General features: G+C 35.7%; 1 protein-coding gene across 1 annotated transcript in view; it reads left to right on the forward strand.

Moving 5' to 3' along the window:
* The first annotated feature begins 6,832 nt into the window (after window positions 1-6,832).
* The window catches only part of LOC117332875 (cellular retinoic acid-binding protein 2-like), a 54,013-nt gene continuing 42,355 nt past the window's right edge, over window positions 6,833-18,490 (forward strand). The window contains exon 1 of the mRNA XM_033891934.1: window positions 6,833-7,084. Coding sequence (XP_033747825.1) covers window positions 6,988-7,084 — 97 coding nt within the window. The 5' untranslated portion in view covers window positions 6,833-6,987. The remainder of the gene's footprint in view (window positions 7,085-18,490) is intronic.

An 18,490-nucleotide genomic window follows, 5' to 3' on the forward strand; every position in this document is an offset into this window, starting at 1 on the left:
TTTATACTTGATATACAATATTACCTTAGTGTATCTTTGGGAAAACACATTATTTTTCTTATGAATTTTTTTTCTAAAATTGAGAATTATTCAAGATTGTTAAACCGGTACTGAAGTAAAGGGACATAACCCATCATTCCTTCCTCGATCGATCTGAAACACGTTATTCCAGTGCTCTAATGAAATCCACAATTATAGATATATTTCAAACATTTTTTACACAATCACGCGTTCAAAATAAATGTCCCTTTTACGTTGTGGCGTAAAGTATTTTCAATACAAGTGTTTCGCCTGAACACGGTTTTCTGTCGTGAAATGACACGTACGCCCGCAAACATGATTGAACAATCAAACCAACCCAACCAATATATTATAGAACGCTAAGCGTTAGCTAACGCTAATATAAGAATAATTTAAAAAAATATATATATATCACGGGAGCCTGACACATACTACATGTACTCCTATAACATAAGAGGCCGCTGGTACAGGGGCTCGGTTTCGGGTTTTTGAGTAACATATGACATCAGTAAACAACCACAACACTGTAAATTAAGTATTCGTATACATTCTAAAACCTTGTAAAAAATCGGGGTTATCGATACTGATGTCATATGTTACTCAAAAACCCGAAACCGAGCCCCTGTGGACACGGCGCCTGTCAAAAGTATCTCGCAGTGTTAAATCTCTAACATTGTTGGAGTAGACACAAACCCAGAATGAAATATTTACCCAGATCACGTATTATTGACAATAACAGAGACATCGTCAAAGTGATCCGGGGTTCGGACCCTGGGGTTAAATATTTCGTTTTTGGTTATACACTGTAGGAATATGTCGAGCTCCTGTGTAAAAAGTTATCTAGGGTTAGAACATTGTGTAAAAAAAATCATTCTGGGTCACATGAACTTTTAATTGTCGAGTCCCTGAGGCTGATACCAGAAATGATTTGATTGTAAATCATGATCTGTTGTTTACAAAATCTTTAGTTCCTTCTGGATATCGGAGTTTTTGGTTAGATCATTTGAAAAGCAGACTTCTTTCTCGGATAAATTACCTCTGTATATCGCCCTATCGTAAAGACTGCTGGGCAAACGATTTATATCTCAAAATTTTAACAGTCGCGTAACATTTGATAATTCCGAAACGTCACTGAGTTTATTAAAACCACGTCCTAATTTCAATATCCGAGAGAGAATTGCTTCTCTGCAAATATCCGAAGCTTAAGTTTCGAGTTTAATGCTGGTTCCACTGATCTGGTGCTGGAATGGCATGAGGTCCAAACGAGGTAGCTACTGTTCATTATCTTTGTAAAGTTTTATGATCAAAGGGACGCAACTCTTATTAACTGGTAGCATAAGTTAGCTTGAAGTGTTAAAATGAATAGTCCACCAAATGAGATATGTACTGTACACTTATATGTTATTATTTTATAAAACGAGTCAGGCACCTGTGGTCCACCCAAGAAAATCTTTACCAAACTTTGTTTGTATAGTAAATAAGATACTTATTTAACATACTTAAGGGTCATCTATATAGCAGAATAGTGTTGAATTTCAAATACGAATAAATACCTAAAGATTTGCACAAAAAATGTGATGTAATATACCAAAATGTTTGTTTGGACATGTAGCTTCTTACAATCACCAATAATATGCTATAGATGCTACCAGTTTCTTCTATAGAGTAAATTTGTGGTAAGATGTAGCATGGAATAATTCTAAGTCACGGAAATTATCAAACCTGAAAAATAGCCATGCTGTTATGTTCACAAGTGTCTATAGCACAGGGTAGGAGCATTTGTTTGACCGGATTTTACTGTATGTACGTATAAACACTTATTTTGTTTTGACCTTGAAATGCAAATGGCGGCTGAGAATAATATTACACAAATATGGCTTAGAGGAGGCATTTCAGTTAATAACAATACTCCTATATCGTACTTTTAAGACATCTTATCATAGTAACATGAACATTTTGAAGTCAATTTGTTAAACTGGTGAGTTTGGAGCCTTTTTCAGAAATAGGCTTATTTTACCCCAAACTCAACGGTTGAACATTTTTTCATAAAAGCAGTCTTCTTGCCACATCAAGAATACTTTATATTGTCTAATAAGAGCATTTTTGATGTTTTAAATACCTCCTAATATGCCATATTTGTGTGATATCATTCACGACCGCCATTTGCAATTCAAGGTCAAAATAAAAACAGCGTTTATACATATAATAACGTCAAGGCTGGTCAAACCAATGCTCCTATTTTGTGCTTTAGACACTTGTGAGCAAAACGACATGGCAAGTTTGTGTAATATATGGGATACAAATGAGTTAATTATGTCCCCCTGAAACATGCATTTTTCTTACGTTTTGTTGAAATTTACAAACAGCTTAGCAAATTACATGTCAATAGCAAGTCCCACGGTTTGCCATGATACATACTAAAAGTTCATCATGTTACTTCTGTGACATTGCACCATCATAGGGATTTATAGGCCTGTAAAATATCAATGTTTTGACTGGATTTGCTGTTTAGATGCCCCTTAACTGCCTATCTCAAGGGTGTTGGACCAAACAGTCAAGAAGTAATATTGGGACCTCACCCCAGGAATTTTCACAGCAGGCATATAAAAGGAGTATTTGAATAATACAACATAGGATTGATTTTATTATTGGTTAGGATGTGCAGATAAACAATAGATAATCAGATCTGCTCACAAAGTACTGATATATAAATAGATATCCAAAATGTTGATTTACTGCTAATATATCATATACAAATCATTCATGTAACCACAGGTGCCTGACTCGTTTTATAAAATAATAACATATTAGAGTACCCATAAATGAGATATGTACTCTTATATGTTATTATTTTATAAAACGAGTCAGGCACCTGTGATGTAACCGACATTCATACATCTCCACACAGAGTCGTGCCAGTCCAAAAATAAGAAGTTGGGAGGTACATGTATGTCTTATTTGTTCAATCAAATCTTTTTGTGTCTATGATGAACTTAATAACTGATTCTTGAAATTGATTTGCTGATTTCAGCAAATATTGCAGATCATAATGTACAATGTTCTATAGATATGGGCAATTGATCAAGGATTCACTTTCAATCGTTTTTCTCGGGCATTTATGATGAAATGTTGGGAAGTCCGAAAAAGCGCACCACATTCACAAGAAGGATGTTCTTTTTAGAATATCAATATGGAGGCCAGGGTTTAGAGAATTTGCAGAATTTCGTAATTGACAAAGGTAGATGTAGTTTTATTTTCTTGGCCCATACGATTGGAAGATACAGTTTGTTTCATTTCTACCTTGAATTTTGCTCAAGATTAAATTTTGAGAGCATTCTAGGGAAAAAGCTTTGTGAACAGATTACTGCTCTATACATAGTGCAATTAAAAATTCGGTTTGTTGTGTAATAGTTTCGCTAATATTATCTATTAAAGGTCGAACATTATAAAAAAGAAATACTGGGGTGTATCATTATTTAGTAATTTATACATATGTAACAGTTTGGTTGTTGTTGTTGGGTTTTTTTTTTGCGCCTTCTCTCCTGTAGGGCTTTGAAGCCTAGTTCTTTATATAGTGTTGAACGTGAGGTACCTCTACGTAAACAAGTTATTATCCTTGCTGCTTCTAAATAGATATACTTTAAAATGTTTTTGGCATGAACATAACAATTATCCTACGTATCACCGGCATATACAAGTAATGATCTAACCTAGGAATTCGAAGTGAAGAATATATCAAGATATTTTTGTCAATTTTAATAGTCTCAGAATATTCATTATCTGATAAGTCTTTCTATAAATAGATTCTATATGTCATCATTACTGAACAGTAAGCCAAGATGTTTATGAATTGAACTGACCGATACCAGCTCATTATAAAAAATATACCTGGGTGATAAAAAACCAAACAAGCAAAGAAGAAAGAAGAAGAAATCATTTTTCTGAAAATAAAAAAGATTATTCTAACGCTTTGGCTAAGTATTAATATTACTTAAATCATCATTAAGAGTTTGAGCTGAACTGTCAGAAATCTCCCTGTTTTTGTTACAGTCGTATTAACACAACTAAGTCATTTAACGACGGTTGCCACGAACGTGTCATCATACTGAACTGATCCCCTGGACACGGTGGCGTGACACACCACATGGTCACAGCATTATGGCTGCTGATTTCGACCATATAGTACTGTCTTCATATGGCGCACTGGCGTGCTGTCGCTCTTCGTATGGCGCACTGGCGCGTTGTCGCTCTTCGCATGGACACTGGCGCGTTGTTACTCTTCGTATGACGCACTGGCGCGTTGTCGCTCTTCGTATGGCGCACTGGCGGTTTGCCGCTCTTCGTATGGCGCACTGGCGCGTTGCCGCTCTTCGCATGGTACACTGTTGCTCTTCGCTTGGCGGTTGTGCCAATGGGACAGTGCGACAGGGTCCAAATCAGCCACCATACAGTATACACACAGCGACAGATCAATACTTACTGTCAGATTCTTTAGTTTTCGAAGGTAATATTTCGGACTTAATATCAAGGGTTTTAATCATTGATGATGTGTATTTTAAGTAAAACAAAATATAACGCGTGTAGACTCCAAATGTAGCCAATAGCTAGACAGATTGAATTGTACTGGTGATTGAATGTACAGTAAGGAGGATCCAGTGCGCTATATGTCTACATCTACAAATACTCTAAATAATGGTATATTCAAGACATTTCCGAAGATAATAAAGATGGCGTGTCTTTGGTCATGGATCGTCTGTCGAGAAGAAGCTAATTAACAATAAAAACGAGTTTTGTGTGATGTTGCACTTTTATGAAACCATTTTGCCTTTTCAGTGAGTTCAAGATAATATCCATATTGTAATCAACGGAAAAAAAACCCACCAAAAAAAACAAAAACGAGTGGGTGTCAGTTTTTTTAATTTTTCAAAATGTCGTCAGTATAAAGCTGTAAATTGCTATCCGGAAGGCCTTCTATGATCAATATTGTTACGGAACATGCACCACAGTTATGTAAACATTTTTCAGTTGCCTGATATGCACATATAACTAGCCGTGATCGATACGATATGGTGATCTACTTCAATGTCTGTAAGCTTGGTCGGCCAATCTCTCATTGTCCTGTGCGTGCGAAACAAACGTTACGACATCAGCGACTCTCGGTTTTATATCTATATCATACGTCTATTAGGTATGGATAATTGGTGTTAGTCCTTTATGATATATTGATATGTTTAAACTTATACATGTACATTTAGAAACTTTCCAAGGTTTGGAGACTGCTTATTTAAGATTGGCCTAACTTTATTTCTGTAAAGTATTGTATGCTTAAATCATGATAAATATAAATTGCCCGGTTTATCTTTTTATCATTCACAAACGTGCCATGCGAACATCTACAAGAGCACCGACCGTGACAACAATGTGTCCCGTGGTTTTGTCACACAGTCCCGTTCACGTGCAGTTTTTCGGACTATCTGTTTGTCGCATTGCGAAATCGCCGCAATTCAGCCACCATATACCTACAGTATATGTTTTGGTTTCGGATTGTCAGAAACATTATGATGTTTGTACAGTGTTTTTGTGTTTAGATTTTTTTTCCTGAAAAGTGTTGGTTAGCAACATCAGTTTGCTAAATATCTAAATAGTTTCTGTTTGAATATGTTAATCAAACATCTTTTACATGTGTTTTTACAAAGGTATTGATCTAGCGGTAGACATGAGGAATTCCACCCTGTCACTATCTACTCAAATCCCCAACCTAGAACATTCCTTGTAAATATTATCTTTCAACCATTAACCAGTTTTTATCAAAACATTATGCACACAACCATTTACGTACGTGTTACGATAAAGTTTATTCATTTAACAAACATGTACAAATAATTGCTAAACAGTTATATCAACTTCTACATCATCACTAGGCAACAAGAGATGGCTGTCTCTCAACTCAGCACCAATCACTGCTTACCAATCTATAGACAAAAATGAGACTAATTGTCTACCGGCAACGCTTGTGTGCTGTACTGTATGCTAAAACAGAAAAGTGGTTTGATAATCTGAGAAGTTATGCTGATTATCTACTAGGAGCTAATTTACTACAAATTAATCATACACATTTTGGTGATAGGGTGGTGTTTTGCGCATGCGCATTCGCCTTTCATCAAGATATGCACGATTCAAATATCCTTTGAACGTGATCTGAGAATCTATCTTTGTATGGAATCATCTCTTCAGCAACAGGTTTTTTTTTTTGTTTGAAAGATTTCTGATTCCTCCAGACGGGTCAACAAAATAAATTAATCTATATAAGTCCATAAACATTTTTCATTATTGTAATAGTTACACAGTAAAATAAATAAATACATGTTGTTGAGATTAGCTACATGTATATATGAATTATGGGATATCTGTGCTGTATAAATGTATGAAGGTTCATTGGGCGGTGCATTCCTCCTTAACGCATCACATCTTGATGGTAAATATTGACATACCGCCGAGATAAATTGCGACCCATTCATTTGATGTAGACCCAGATCAATAAACTCGTTTAAATATTATCATTATTCTATCGCTACAACTGGCCCCTCTTCAATGTATCGTGTTTGTTTAGTATATATGTAGAAAGTAAACATTCCGCAAATAATTTGCATAAATATTTATGTGACATTCAATCTGATTTTATTTTTAAAGTTATCCCGTAAAGATCATTCGCCAGTGGCTTTATTTAATTGTATAATTTATGATGATTTTAACGCTGAATTTGTCTCGGTTTTTCCAATGCTGTCAGGTTACTTGTATAAGGAACGTGTTGCCGACACACGCAAAAATTCCTAATGAACATTGTGTCTAGGTCTCTGTTCAAGTGACACAGTTAGTATTTATTTCATCTATTTATCAAGGAATTATTTAATTAACTAATTATTGAAATAAGAAAGCAGTGTCTAGCTATAGATTTTGTGCTTTACAATGTCGGCTGAAGTTCTAGAGGAAATCAAACAGGAACTGGGAGGGAAATGGACACTGGACCGAAGTGAAAGTTTTGATGAATTCTTGGAAACGTTGGGTATGTTAGTGATATTTATACACTGTTTATGTTGTTGTGCCTTGTTATGGCAGATGAAACATTTTAAAAGCTTCTGTTCCTTTTCTTTATTGCGACTTACATTTTTTGAATAAAAATAGGATTTTGCTTATTTTTGTTTTCATAGTTTCTTCTTACCTTAAATTTAGGACACCTAAATTAAAATCAGTAATCGTTCAGAAAATGTTTTTAATCACATTGAGATCTCCAGTGCGATGGGTTCTAGATAATGATATATCTGTACCAGGGCCGAGGGATATTATACGCGAGAACACGGGGTACAATACCTGGGTCGTGGTATGGAAATGACATACACACCGTTTGGTATCGATATATGAGCACGTAAAGGTCAAATTAGGATTGGGATTCATGTGTTGTTGTTGCTGCTGCTGCTGTTGTTGTTGCTGTTGTTGTTGCTACTGCTGCTGCTGTTGTTGTTGTTGTTGCTGCTGCTGTTGTTGTTCTTGTTGCTGCTGTTGTTGCTGCTGCTGTTGTTCTTGTTGTTGCTGCTGCTGTTGTTCTTGTTGTTGTTGTTGCTGCTGCTGCTGTTGTTCCTGTTGTTGCTGCTGCTGCTGTTGTTGTTGTTGCTGCTGCTGCTCTTGTTGTTGCTGCTGTTGTAGCTGTTATCATTGTTGTTGCTGTTGCTATTGTTGTTGTCCGTGCTGTTGTAGCTATTATCTTTGTTGTTGTTGCTGTTGTTGTAGTTGTTGTTGTTTTGCTGCTGCTGTTGTCCGTGTTGTTGTCGCTGCTGTTTTCCTTGTTGTTGTCGTTGTTGTTGTTGTTGCTGCTGCTGTCGCCGTTGCTGTTGTCGTCGTCGTTGTTTTTGTTGTTGTTGTACATAGACAGAACTTCTAGTATTCTATGTATTAAAAAGACTTTTTATCAAATTAAATAGATGAATTATGACCGGAATCTGGAAGGTCAAACATGTTTGTATTGCAATACATATGGAAATGACAAGTTTGAAAATAGTTATTTCTTTAATCGTGGATGGTAATGGTATTGTATGGTATTTGGTCGATACGATTTACATGGATATCAAATAAATCTGTAACAACAAATCATAAGTACAAAATGTAACTGTCACCCTGTACTCTTACCATTACGATGCGAAGACTAGTTTGTTAGTTACTGGTTTACCACCTACATGACTCCGCCTATTGCTAGATTTACTCTTATCGACTATTGTGACGATTTAGTCACCGAAACGTCAGGCAAAGATTGATGTTGTGTTGTATCCACTACTGCTTGTGGCATCCATTTCCCCCTTATCGTTTGTTTGCCGTGAGTCGATTCACATGAGTTTAAAATCCTAATTTTTCATCAACAAGATAAATTGAAGAGAACCTTTCGAGTTAACTTGTGTAAGAGTGACCTCCCTTAACTTTGGTTCTGGTAATTATGTATTTTTGTTATTTTTGTTTAAAACCTAGCGATAGGCAGAGTTATGTCGGAAGGCTATATACCAGCTCTGTTCACATATGTAATGAGTATTGGTAAGGATACAATACCTCAGCTTATCAAATGTCACGAACCACAATCTGTTTCACAACATATCTCGATGTACGCTTGAATCTACGCTCCCGTCCCGTAAACTATACTCCGCAACGTCAAGCAAAGTGTATAGTAAACGGAACGGGAGCGTAGATCAAGATGTGATTTTATATAATCCGGACAGGTTATATCATATAACAGGAGACCCAAGACAAGGCTAGGAAATACAATGGTATGTACAATGCAATGCAGGTTGAAATCGGGACAGCAGGGGAAAAAACTCCTTCTTGACATGAGATCAGGTAACAGGTTCGTGAAGACATTTTATAACAATTTGGGTTATGCAAGACAGTATATAATTATTGGTCGACAAGGTCACCTGTCAAATTGTTCAGCAATGTCATTTGTCCAAATCAATAAATCTGGTAGCAATGCACTCGTCGCATCTCGGCAGATTCCGTACCGACATCCAGCCCGGAATAAGCCGAGTTGAGCCGAATGGTAACAATGATCGGGTACACTGTGTATATGCATATCAAAGGTAAAGGTTTCCAAAGGTCACAGGTCAAATTTGTTATCAATTGTAGTCACCAAGGTTTGCTTTTTCATTTGCATATCTTACATTTATAAAATGATTTGCCAAATGCCAATATAAAGGTCACCAAAGGTCAAATGTTAAACTTATTACCAATCAACGTCTTGCAACAGGTAAAGCTATGCCAAAGGTAAACTATTCAAGTCATAAAACGGTCATAGGCCTAATTGGCTATCAAGTGTAATACCTAAATGTTACATAATTTCTAATTTGAATAGGGTTAAATACATTGTGTCAGTCAAGATCGAAAGTCAAATGAACAAATAATATATGAAGCTGGCAATTCCAGCTGGGTATTGGGATGGAGGTGAACTTTTACTTAAAATACATACGTTTTAAAATACTGCAGTACACTAAACAATCAAAGAGGTATGGCGCATATTGGCCTGTTTCGACCTAACGGTGACCGTTTTCAAAATCAAAAAAATAAATGTTAAAAACTGAGTTTTTGAATACAAACCGTAAATCTATATATAACATATAGAAATTTTTATTTGCGAAAAATTTGTTTGTTCATTCCAATGGATATTTCATTAAATGACCGTAAATTTGCATCATCGGGCTATTTGTAACTTTCGAGGGGGATTTTCCTACATTCATATCATTTTTTGACTTAGAGCGCATCGAAAGACCAACTTTTACAATGTTTTATTTTATTCTACGTACCAAAAGACAACTAAAGTCCTGTTCTTAAAAAGTGGTCCTCCGATGCGCTGGTATCGAAAAATTGAAATTTTAGCATGAACTAGACTGACTATAACTGATAACATAAACTTCGCATTCCCGTAAGTCCGCATAACCCATATGGTAGAACCATCGCTTAGCAACCCAAAGGTTCTGAGTTCGAATCACCAAGATGTACAATTTGTATCATATTCATATTTTGTTATGTTTCTAAGAAAAATACCATTTATTTTTTCTTGGTCGTATTTAAAAGATATTTTCAATAATAAATGCATATTTGATATAAAATATCTAGTATAGAAATAGAAATGTTGAGATGGAAAATTTTCACTTGGATAAAAAAAAGAGTGAAATCATAACCGATTTACCCCATGTCATTCAAAGTAAAAAGGTAAATGTAAATGAACTGCAGCGTCGACAACAGGCATACATGGATGAGTCGTGTAAAATTCCTATCTAACATGTCAATTTAACTTTATTTCATATGGTATTGATTGACTACATATATGTTATCCGTTCACAACACACAGCGCGCCAATGGACCATGAGCGGAAAACGACCACACCTCTTTATATAAAATGCAACCGCTCATAACATGTATTTATGTAATACAATGTATTCCTGACTACGTATTGATAACAATGTGGCAGCCATCTTGAAATTTGGGCCAACCTAAATCACCGAGGGGAAATTCAGGCTCATCGACATGTTTCAAAGATGATACTGGTGGCCGTTTTGAATTTCAGTTTGATATAAAACGTTGTACACAATTGGTAAACGTTTAATCGAAACAAAAATAATGGACCAAGCACGACGAATGATGAAATGAGTCCTATATCAATAATTATTGGCACATATGATGCTTCTGCTCAGGTAAGTTGATAACTGTCGTGTCCAAGTAGGCGGAGATAAAAATTGCCTGGAAGCAAAATTATACAACTTTATCACGTTTTTAGTACACTTAGAGGGGATTGAAGAGAAATCGATCGTTTTGCACTTTTATTGGGTTTAAATATTACTTAAGTGTTCCACTTGAGTGTTAGTTATCGATTATTACATGATGCAATCTGCTGCATGTATAGGTTAAACTACACTAATGTGCAATTATCAATAAGCCTTAATGATCAGCGCAGAGCGAGGGATTTATCATTTATGGCAAATGTCGAATCGGAAGTACGTCATCAATATTCGTGATTACCAAATGAAGGACTTATTGGCTTAATCAAGAATCCCCACGACATTTACGTAATTGTAGCCAGTAATCAATATTGTCACTGTAATCAAAACAGGTGCGTCAATGGTCAAACAGAATGACCAATGGCCATCTAAACACTATCGCGAGATAATAAATCCTTCACGCGCCCGCAGTGTTGATAGAGTGTAGTACGGTGAGTTATATGTGACGGACAATTATTTCATAAATAACTTATATCATTCAGATTAATAATTAATGCGCAGATGTCTAAACCTTGCACCTGGACGCTATTTAAACATAGTAAGCAATTAATATCGAATGCATGCATGTATAAATATACTTTCATTTCATTCAACTGGATAGAAAACCCATTGAGCTATGATTCTCTCGTCTTCTTATACACTTGTTACAATAAATACACTGTCCATTGAGCTATACTACTCTCGACTACTGATACACTTGTTACAATGTATACACTGTCTACTGAGCTGTGATACTCTCGACCACCGATACACTTGTTACAATGTATACACTGTCCATTTAGCTATAATACTCTCGGCCAATAATACACTTGTTACAATATATACACTGTCCATTTAGCTATGATACTCTCGGCCAATAATACACTTGTTAAAATTGATACACTGTTCATTGAGCTTTGCTACTCTCGGCCATTGATACACATGTTACAATATATACACTGTCCATTGAGCTATAATACTCTCGACCACTGATACACTTGTTACAATATATACACTGTCCATTGAGCTATGATACTCTCGACTACTGATACACTTGTTACAATGTATACACTGTCCATTGAGCTATGATACTCTCGGCCACTGATACACTTGTTACAATGTGTACACTGTCCATTGAGCTATGCTACTCTCGGCCACTGATACATCTGTTACACTATATATACTGTCCATTCAGCTATACTACTCTCGACCACTGATACACTTGTTACAATGTATACACTGTCCATTGAGCTATGACACTCTCGACCACTGATACACTTGTTACAATGTATACACTGTCCATTGAGCTATGATACTCTCGACCACTGATACACTTGTTACAATGTATACACTGTCCATTGCGCTATACTACTCTCGACTACTAATACACTTGTTACAATATATACACTGTCCATTGAGCTATACTACTCTCGACTACTGATACACTTGTTACAATGTATACACTGTCCATTGAGCTATGATACTCTCGACTACTGATACACTTGTTACAATATATACACTGTCCATTGAGCTATACTACTCTCGACTACTGATACACTTGTTACAATGTATACACTGTCCATTCAGCTATACTACTCTCGACCACTGATACACTTGTTACAATGTATACACTGTCCATTGCGCTATACTACTCTCGACTACTAATACACTTGTTACAATATATACACTGTCCATTGAGCTATACTACTCTCGACTACTGATACACTTGTTACAATGTATACACTGTCCATTGAGCTATGATACTCTCGACTACTGATACACTTGTTACAATGTATACACTGTCCATTCAGCTATACTACTCTCGACCACTGATACACTTGTTACCATATATACACTGTCCATTCAGCTATACTACTCTCGACCACTGATACACTTGTTACAATGTATACACTGTCCATTAAGCTATGATACTCTCGACTACTGATACACTTGTTACAATGTATACACTGTCCATTGAGATAGAATACTCTCGACTACTGATACACTTGTTACAATATATACACTGTCCATAGAGCTATACTACTCTCGACTACTGATGCACTTGTTACAATATATACACTGTCCATTGAGCTGTGATACTCTCGACTACTGATACACTTGTTACAATATATACACTGTCCATTGAGATATATTACTCTCGGACACTGATACACTTGTTACAATATATACACTGTCCATTGCGCTATGATACACTCGGCCATTGATACACTTGTTACAATATATACACTGTCCTTTGAGCTATACTACTCTGGACTACTGATACACATGTTACAATGTATACACTGTCCATTGAGCTATGATACTCCGGAAACTAATACACCTGTTACAATATATACGCTGTCCATTGCGCTATGATACACTCGGCCATTGATACACTTGTTACAATATATACACTGTCCATTGAGCTATACTACTCTCGACTACTGATACACTTGTTACAATGTATACACTGTCCACTGAGCTATACTACTCTCGGCTACTGATGCACTTGTCACAATGTATACACTGTCCATTGAGCTATGATACTCTCGACTACTAATACACGTGTTACAATGTATACACTGTCCACTGAGCTATACTACTCTCGGCTACTGATACACTTATTACAATGTATACACTGCCCACTGAGCTATACTACTCTCGCAACTAATACACCTGTTACAATATATACACTGTCCATTGAGCTTTAATAATCTCTGCTACCGTTACACTTGTTACACTGTCCATTGAGCTATGATACTCTCGAATACTAATACACTTGTTACAATGTATACACTGTCCATTGAGCTATACTACTCTCGACTACTGATACACTTGTTACAATATATACACTGTCCATTGAGCTATGATACTCTCGACTACTGATACACTTGTTACAATGTATACACTGTCCATTGAGCTATGATACTCTCGGCCATTGATACACTTGTTACAATGTATACACTGTCCATTGAGCTATGATACTCTCGGCCATTGATACACTTGTTACAATATATACACTGTCCATTGAGCTATGATAACCTCTGCTACTGATACACTTGTTACAATGTATACACTGTCCACTGAGCTATGATACTCTCGACTACTGATACACTTGTTACAATGTATACACTGTCTATTGAGATATATTACTCTCGACTACTGATACACTTGTTACAATATATACACTGTCCATTGAGCTATGATACTCTCGACTACTGATACACTTGTTACAATATATACACTGTCCATTGAGCTATACTACTCTCGACTACTGATACACTTGTTACAATATATACACTGTCCATTGAGCTATACTACTCTGGACTACTGATACACTTGTTACAATATATACACTGTCCGATGAGGTATTTGACAGCTAGTTTTGTTCCAGAGACGTCATAGGTTAAGAAAACAGAAGAAAACCCCACCTATTACCATTTTGTTTTATTTCGTTGAAAAAAACAAACTAACTAAATTAAATGTAATTTCAAAATATAAGCCTTACTAATTTACTGGTTTGTTTCACAAACCAAGTTTTTGAATTTGCCTTCATTATATATTTTGAAAAATAATCTGAAATAAAACAAAAGGTTTCATCCTTTGGATAACATCATAGTAACATAGAAAAGACAATACCATTATTTTGTATTCAGGATCGATAGTGTTTTAAATGGGAGCACTTGTCTTTCATCAATTTACATATTCGTACGTGCCGTGTGATGTATTATTGAAATTCATTTGATCAAACTAAAAGAAACAAGATATTCATAAATGTGATAAGATATTCCAGTCACGTAATGATTTCCATATTTTTGTGATCTTCATAAATTAATGATGCATGTGAATAAGCCATGTACAGTGTTTGATTTATTGAAACTCTCACATAACAACAGGATATACAGTGTGTTATGAATCGACAAGCATTAATCTAGTCATAATCAGTATCAGTTCTATAATATTGTTTCAATCGTGATTGTGCCCCTTACCAGGCAATATATCCCAAGCTGGTGCCAGTCCTTCGCATGATTACGCCCCACATGCCGGTACTCAATTTGACTGCTGGGTAAACTGTTGAGATGGTGTATTCTACTTATCTTTAAAGCAACTAAAACACAAGTAAACTGATTTAGCAACAAACGACGGTATATGATAGCTTAAAGCTGGGGAATTCCAAACACATTTCTTCTTAAAAATTGTTCCGATCAGTCACTGAAATTCTGCCGAACAATATGTCTATTTAATCGTTAAAACTCAAATAAACCTCTAGTCCCAAATGTCTCCGCTTTTATGTCTCCTTCCTATACCGTATTTCTTTAACTGTGTAGGTTACGACGACGTCCGTTGGGAAAGTCTCATTCGGATCACCCTTTATTTTTGAAAAACCGAGGAGTTCCGGATGGAGACAGTCTATCATCCTTAATGCCAATCTTGGGCCTGGGACATGATCGGACAAACCGGTTTGTCTGTTATTTAATGCGATATTTCATCTATAATACACAGGTATATGTATGTTGACGGACCTACACATTTGAATGCAGGCGTTATCTTGTCAAGCTTCGTCTGAAAACAACATAAAATTACCGAGTCCGTCCTTATTTCATAAACGAAAACCTGGTCTAACCGTTCTAACCGTGTGGACAGTGATAAACTAAAACGGCCCAGAGATGACTATCTACTCTTTGGCAAAACATGCTACACATAATGCGATATTCAAACCAGAAAGCTAACTTATTATTCTGGGTCACACATTGCTTTCTAATTCCCATTAGTGCTAGCCTTTGAGTAATTATTTCAAGAAAATCGTGTTACATTTAAGAAGAAGCACTAGGGCGTTACGGAACTAATGATATTATTCTTGTATGGGATTATTTAACTAAGCGTGGTTGTGATCAAGATGCGGAACAATTATATTATCATGATCAGGAGGGATCTGGCAGGGCATGCTACCGAGGCCTAGTCTGTTCTACACTGAATTCCTGTGGTAGGTGGACGGGAAGGGCCGAATTCACACATTGAAGATTTTATAAAGGTAATGCATCATGTGTACCACCAATAAAAAACTTTATCTGAGCGATGTCGTTAACAGAATAAAAAGATTCACTAAGCTATATACATAATACAGACGTAGTACCAAACTTCAGTATACACTTTATTTCGTTTCATATCGCTTCAAGACTGAACAGGATATGGAAACAAGATGTAAAGCTTATGTTTCACTTCCCTTTAATTGAAAATTACAATATTGAGATGGACAAGATCAGCAAAATAAAACGAAATATGAAAGAAGATTTGATTAAATATAAAATACCTAAGTGTGAGTGACTTTCAAACATTAAGTAATTTTACATTTCATGCAGCTTTCTGATTGTTTCCAAACTTTTGTTAGAATCCGATACGTGGATTCATATAGTTTGCAAATTTTTATACCCCTATGAAACTTAAAAAAAAATAACGGCATCAATGCTTAAGTAATATCATTGTATTTTTTATATATAAACAAGATTATCTCTGATACCAAGATATTAGTTTTTGTCGAAATAAGAATTACTTATAAATTACTTATTTCATCGACATCGGTATATATATTCTATCTATCATAGTACCGCCCGGCTACACGTATTCGTGAGAAAATAAGAAAAGTATTTAAATGAGTTTCGATCCCTACCTATAATTCTGGTGGTGCGTTTTTCACTACCGGAGATAATCGTGTGATGTCATTTACTCGATCATGACGTCATATAGTTGTGTTATTTCATGTACATGTACATTACACATTGATTAGATGTACGTACGGCGTAGTCTAGAAACAGCTTCTATCGTCACTATCAATATTAGATCGAAGGTGGTTCTACCATATTAATTTGTACTACCATCAACTTGGAATATAGACAGGTACATTGTACTTCTGACGGAAAAACAGGTTAATTAGCTGTGGTGAGGTGTTCAAGATGCCGCCTCTGTCTGTAAACTATTCTACTGTCCTTGTGCACTCCCTTGTTCCATGTGTCATCATTGCTTTGTATCTGAAACTACATCCGCCCACTGTCAAGTTATTGGATTCTGGTGTTGGTATTTTCTTTGCCGTCATATTCTTGCGCTGTCATGCAATCCCAACATTGAGGCTATTCCGTCAAAGCTCGGAATCAAACCAATTCTTGACGGTTAGTTGATGTGTTGTCAACCTACAAGTGTAAAGCTCAGTGATACAGATTACAATATTAGTTATTTGACTCTCACTGACCACCGTAAATTGTTATATATTTCAAATGTAACATAATTAACTCAGTTACTTCCCTTAACGGGATGTACATGTATACGTTACATAGATGCAGCTCTGACGAAGAGAACTAAGAGAGGGACCCGGTCTATTGTTAAAAAAATCCTACGTAATGATGGTGTCAAAATTTCGCGACAAAGTTGTTAATCTTTGCTTTTTGCAAAAACTATTTTATGACGCCATAAAAAGGTAACGTAACGCGGTCTCGGAAGAGAGAAATGTTTATTATTTTATGGAATACTCACTCTGAATTCTGAAGAACGCTTGTGTAAGTTATATTTACTTCCGACATTATTTACATTACAACAATACCGTCAAGCGGAAAGGCTGTCCCACATTACTAGTATTACAGATGATGTTGCGATGTACGACATTGTGCTGGCCTTCTAGAGCCCTCATTTCTTCTGTTTCAGCAAATACAATGAATTGCCGCCTTCGTTTCCACGTCAGTAGTAATATATATACTGTAAGTAAAGTAGTCCCATTGAAATAATTGCTCGCGGAGTGTAAACTGATAAAAATGTGCCGAAAATACCTCCTTGTTTATGCCCCAAGTCATGTATATGCTTGACAAAGCCTGATGGTTTGTCGTTTTCCCACTCATGCGTGTCGTGTTGTCTGAAATATGCATTTGTACGAGTAGCAATCCATGGCTAGTCAACTGTACGTTTCGTTCCATGAGGCGTTCAGTAGTATAGATTAGGTATATTAAGTTTAGTTGAAACATGGACATATTTCATTCATTCAAAGATACCTCAATTGGAATAAGATTTTTTTTAAAGTATTTAAAGATACATTTATCTAAAAATAAACAAAAAGGCATCTAAAATAGAATATATATCTTCATTTGGAATAGCTATACATGGAATTTAAACATTAGAAAAAGAGGTATATTAAGGGCAAAATCAGTATCCTAAAGGAAACATAAGAAATATATTTCTATATTTCAAGTAACGATGATTTCAGGTTATTTTTTTTTATAAGAAATATGCTAGATGAACAGATAGGTACAGTATTGATTATATTCCAATTAATGCAAAATTTATCACAGATAACACAATGCAGTATATAAATGTAGGTACATACTTTAAGAATGAAATGTACTCTTTCAACATTCATGAGGTCATAACAATATTGGATTCTGAACATATTTCATGAAATGCATTAAATTACTGTACAATGTATATAAGTCCGTCATCGAATACTATTTACATTTTATACTCCGTGTTGAATTTGCCTATATGTCGTTAGTAAACCAAATTGTAGTTATGAGACTGTATACTACAATCTACAGTGATTCGGTCAGTGTAGGAAAACAGCTGTAGGTTAAAATGTAAGCATTCACAAGCCGCCACAAAAATAAAGCAGCCTCACATGTTACGACGTTAAAATTGTGTCA

Source organism: Pecten maximus, chromosome 8 (assembly GCF_902652985.1).
Source record: "Pecten maximus chromosome 8, xPecMax1.1, whole genome shotgun sequence".
Classification (NCBI taxonomy): domain Eukaryota; kingdom Metazoa; phylum Mollusca; class Bivalvia; order Pectinida; family Pectinidae; genus Pecten; species Pecten maximus.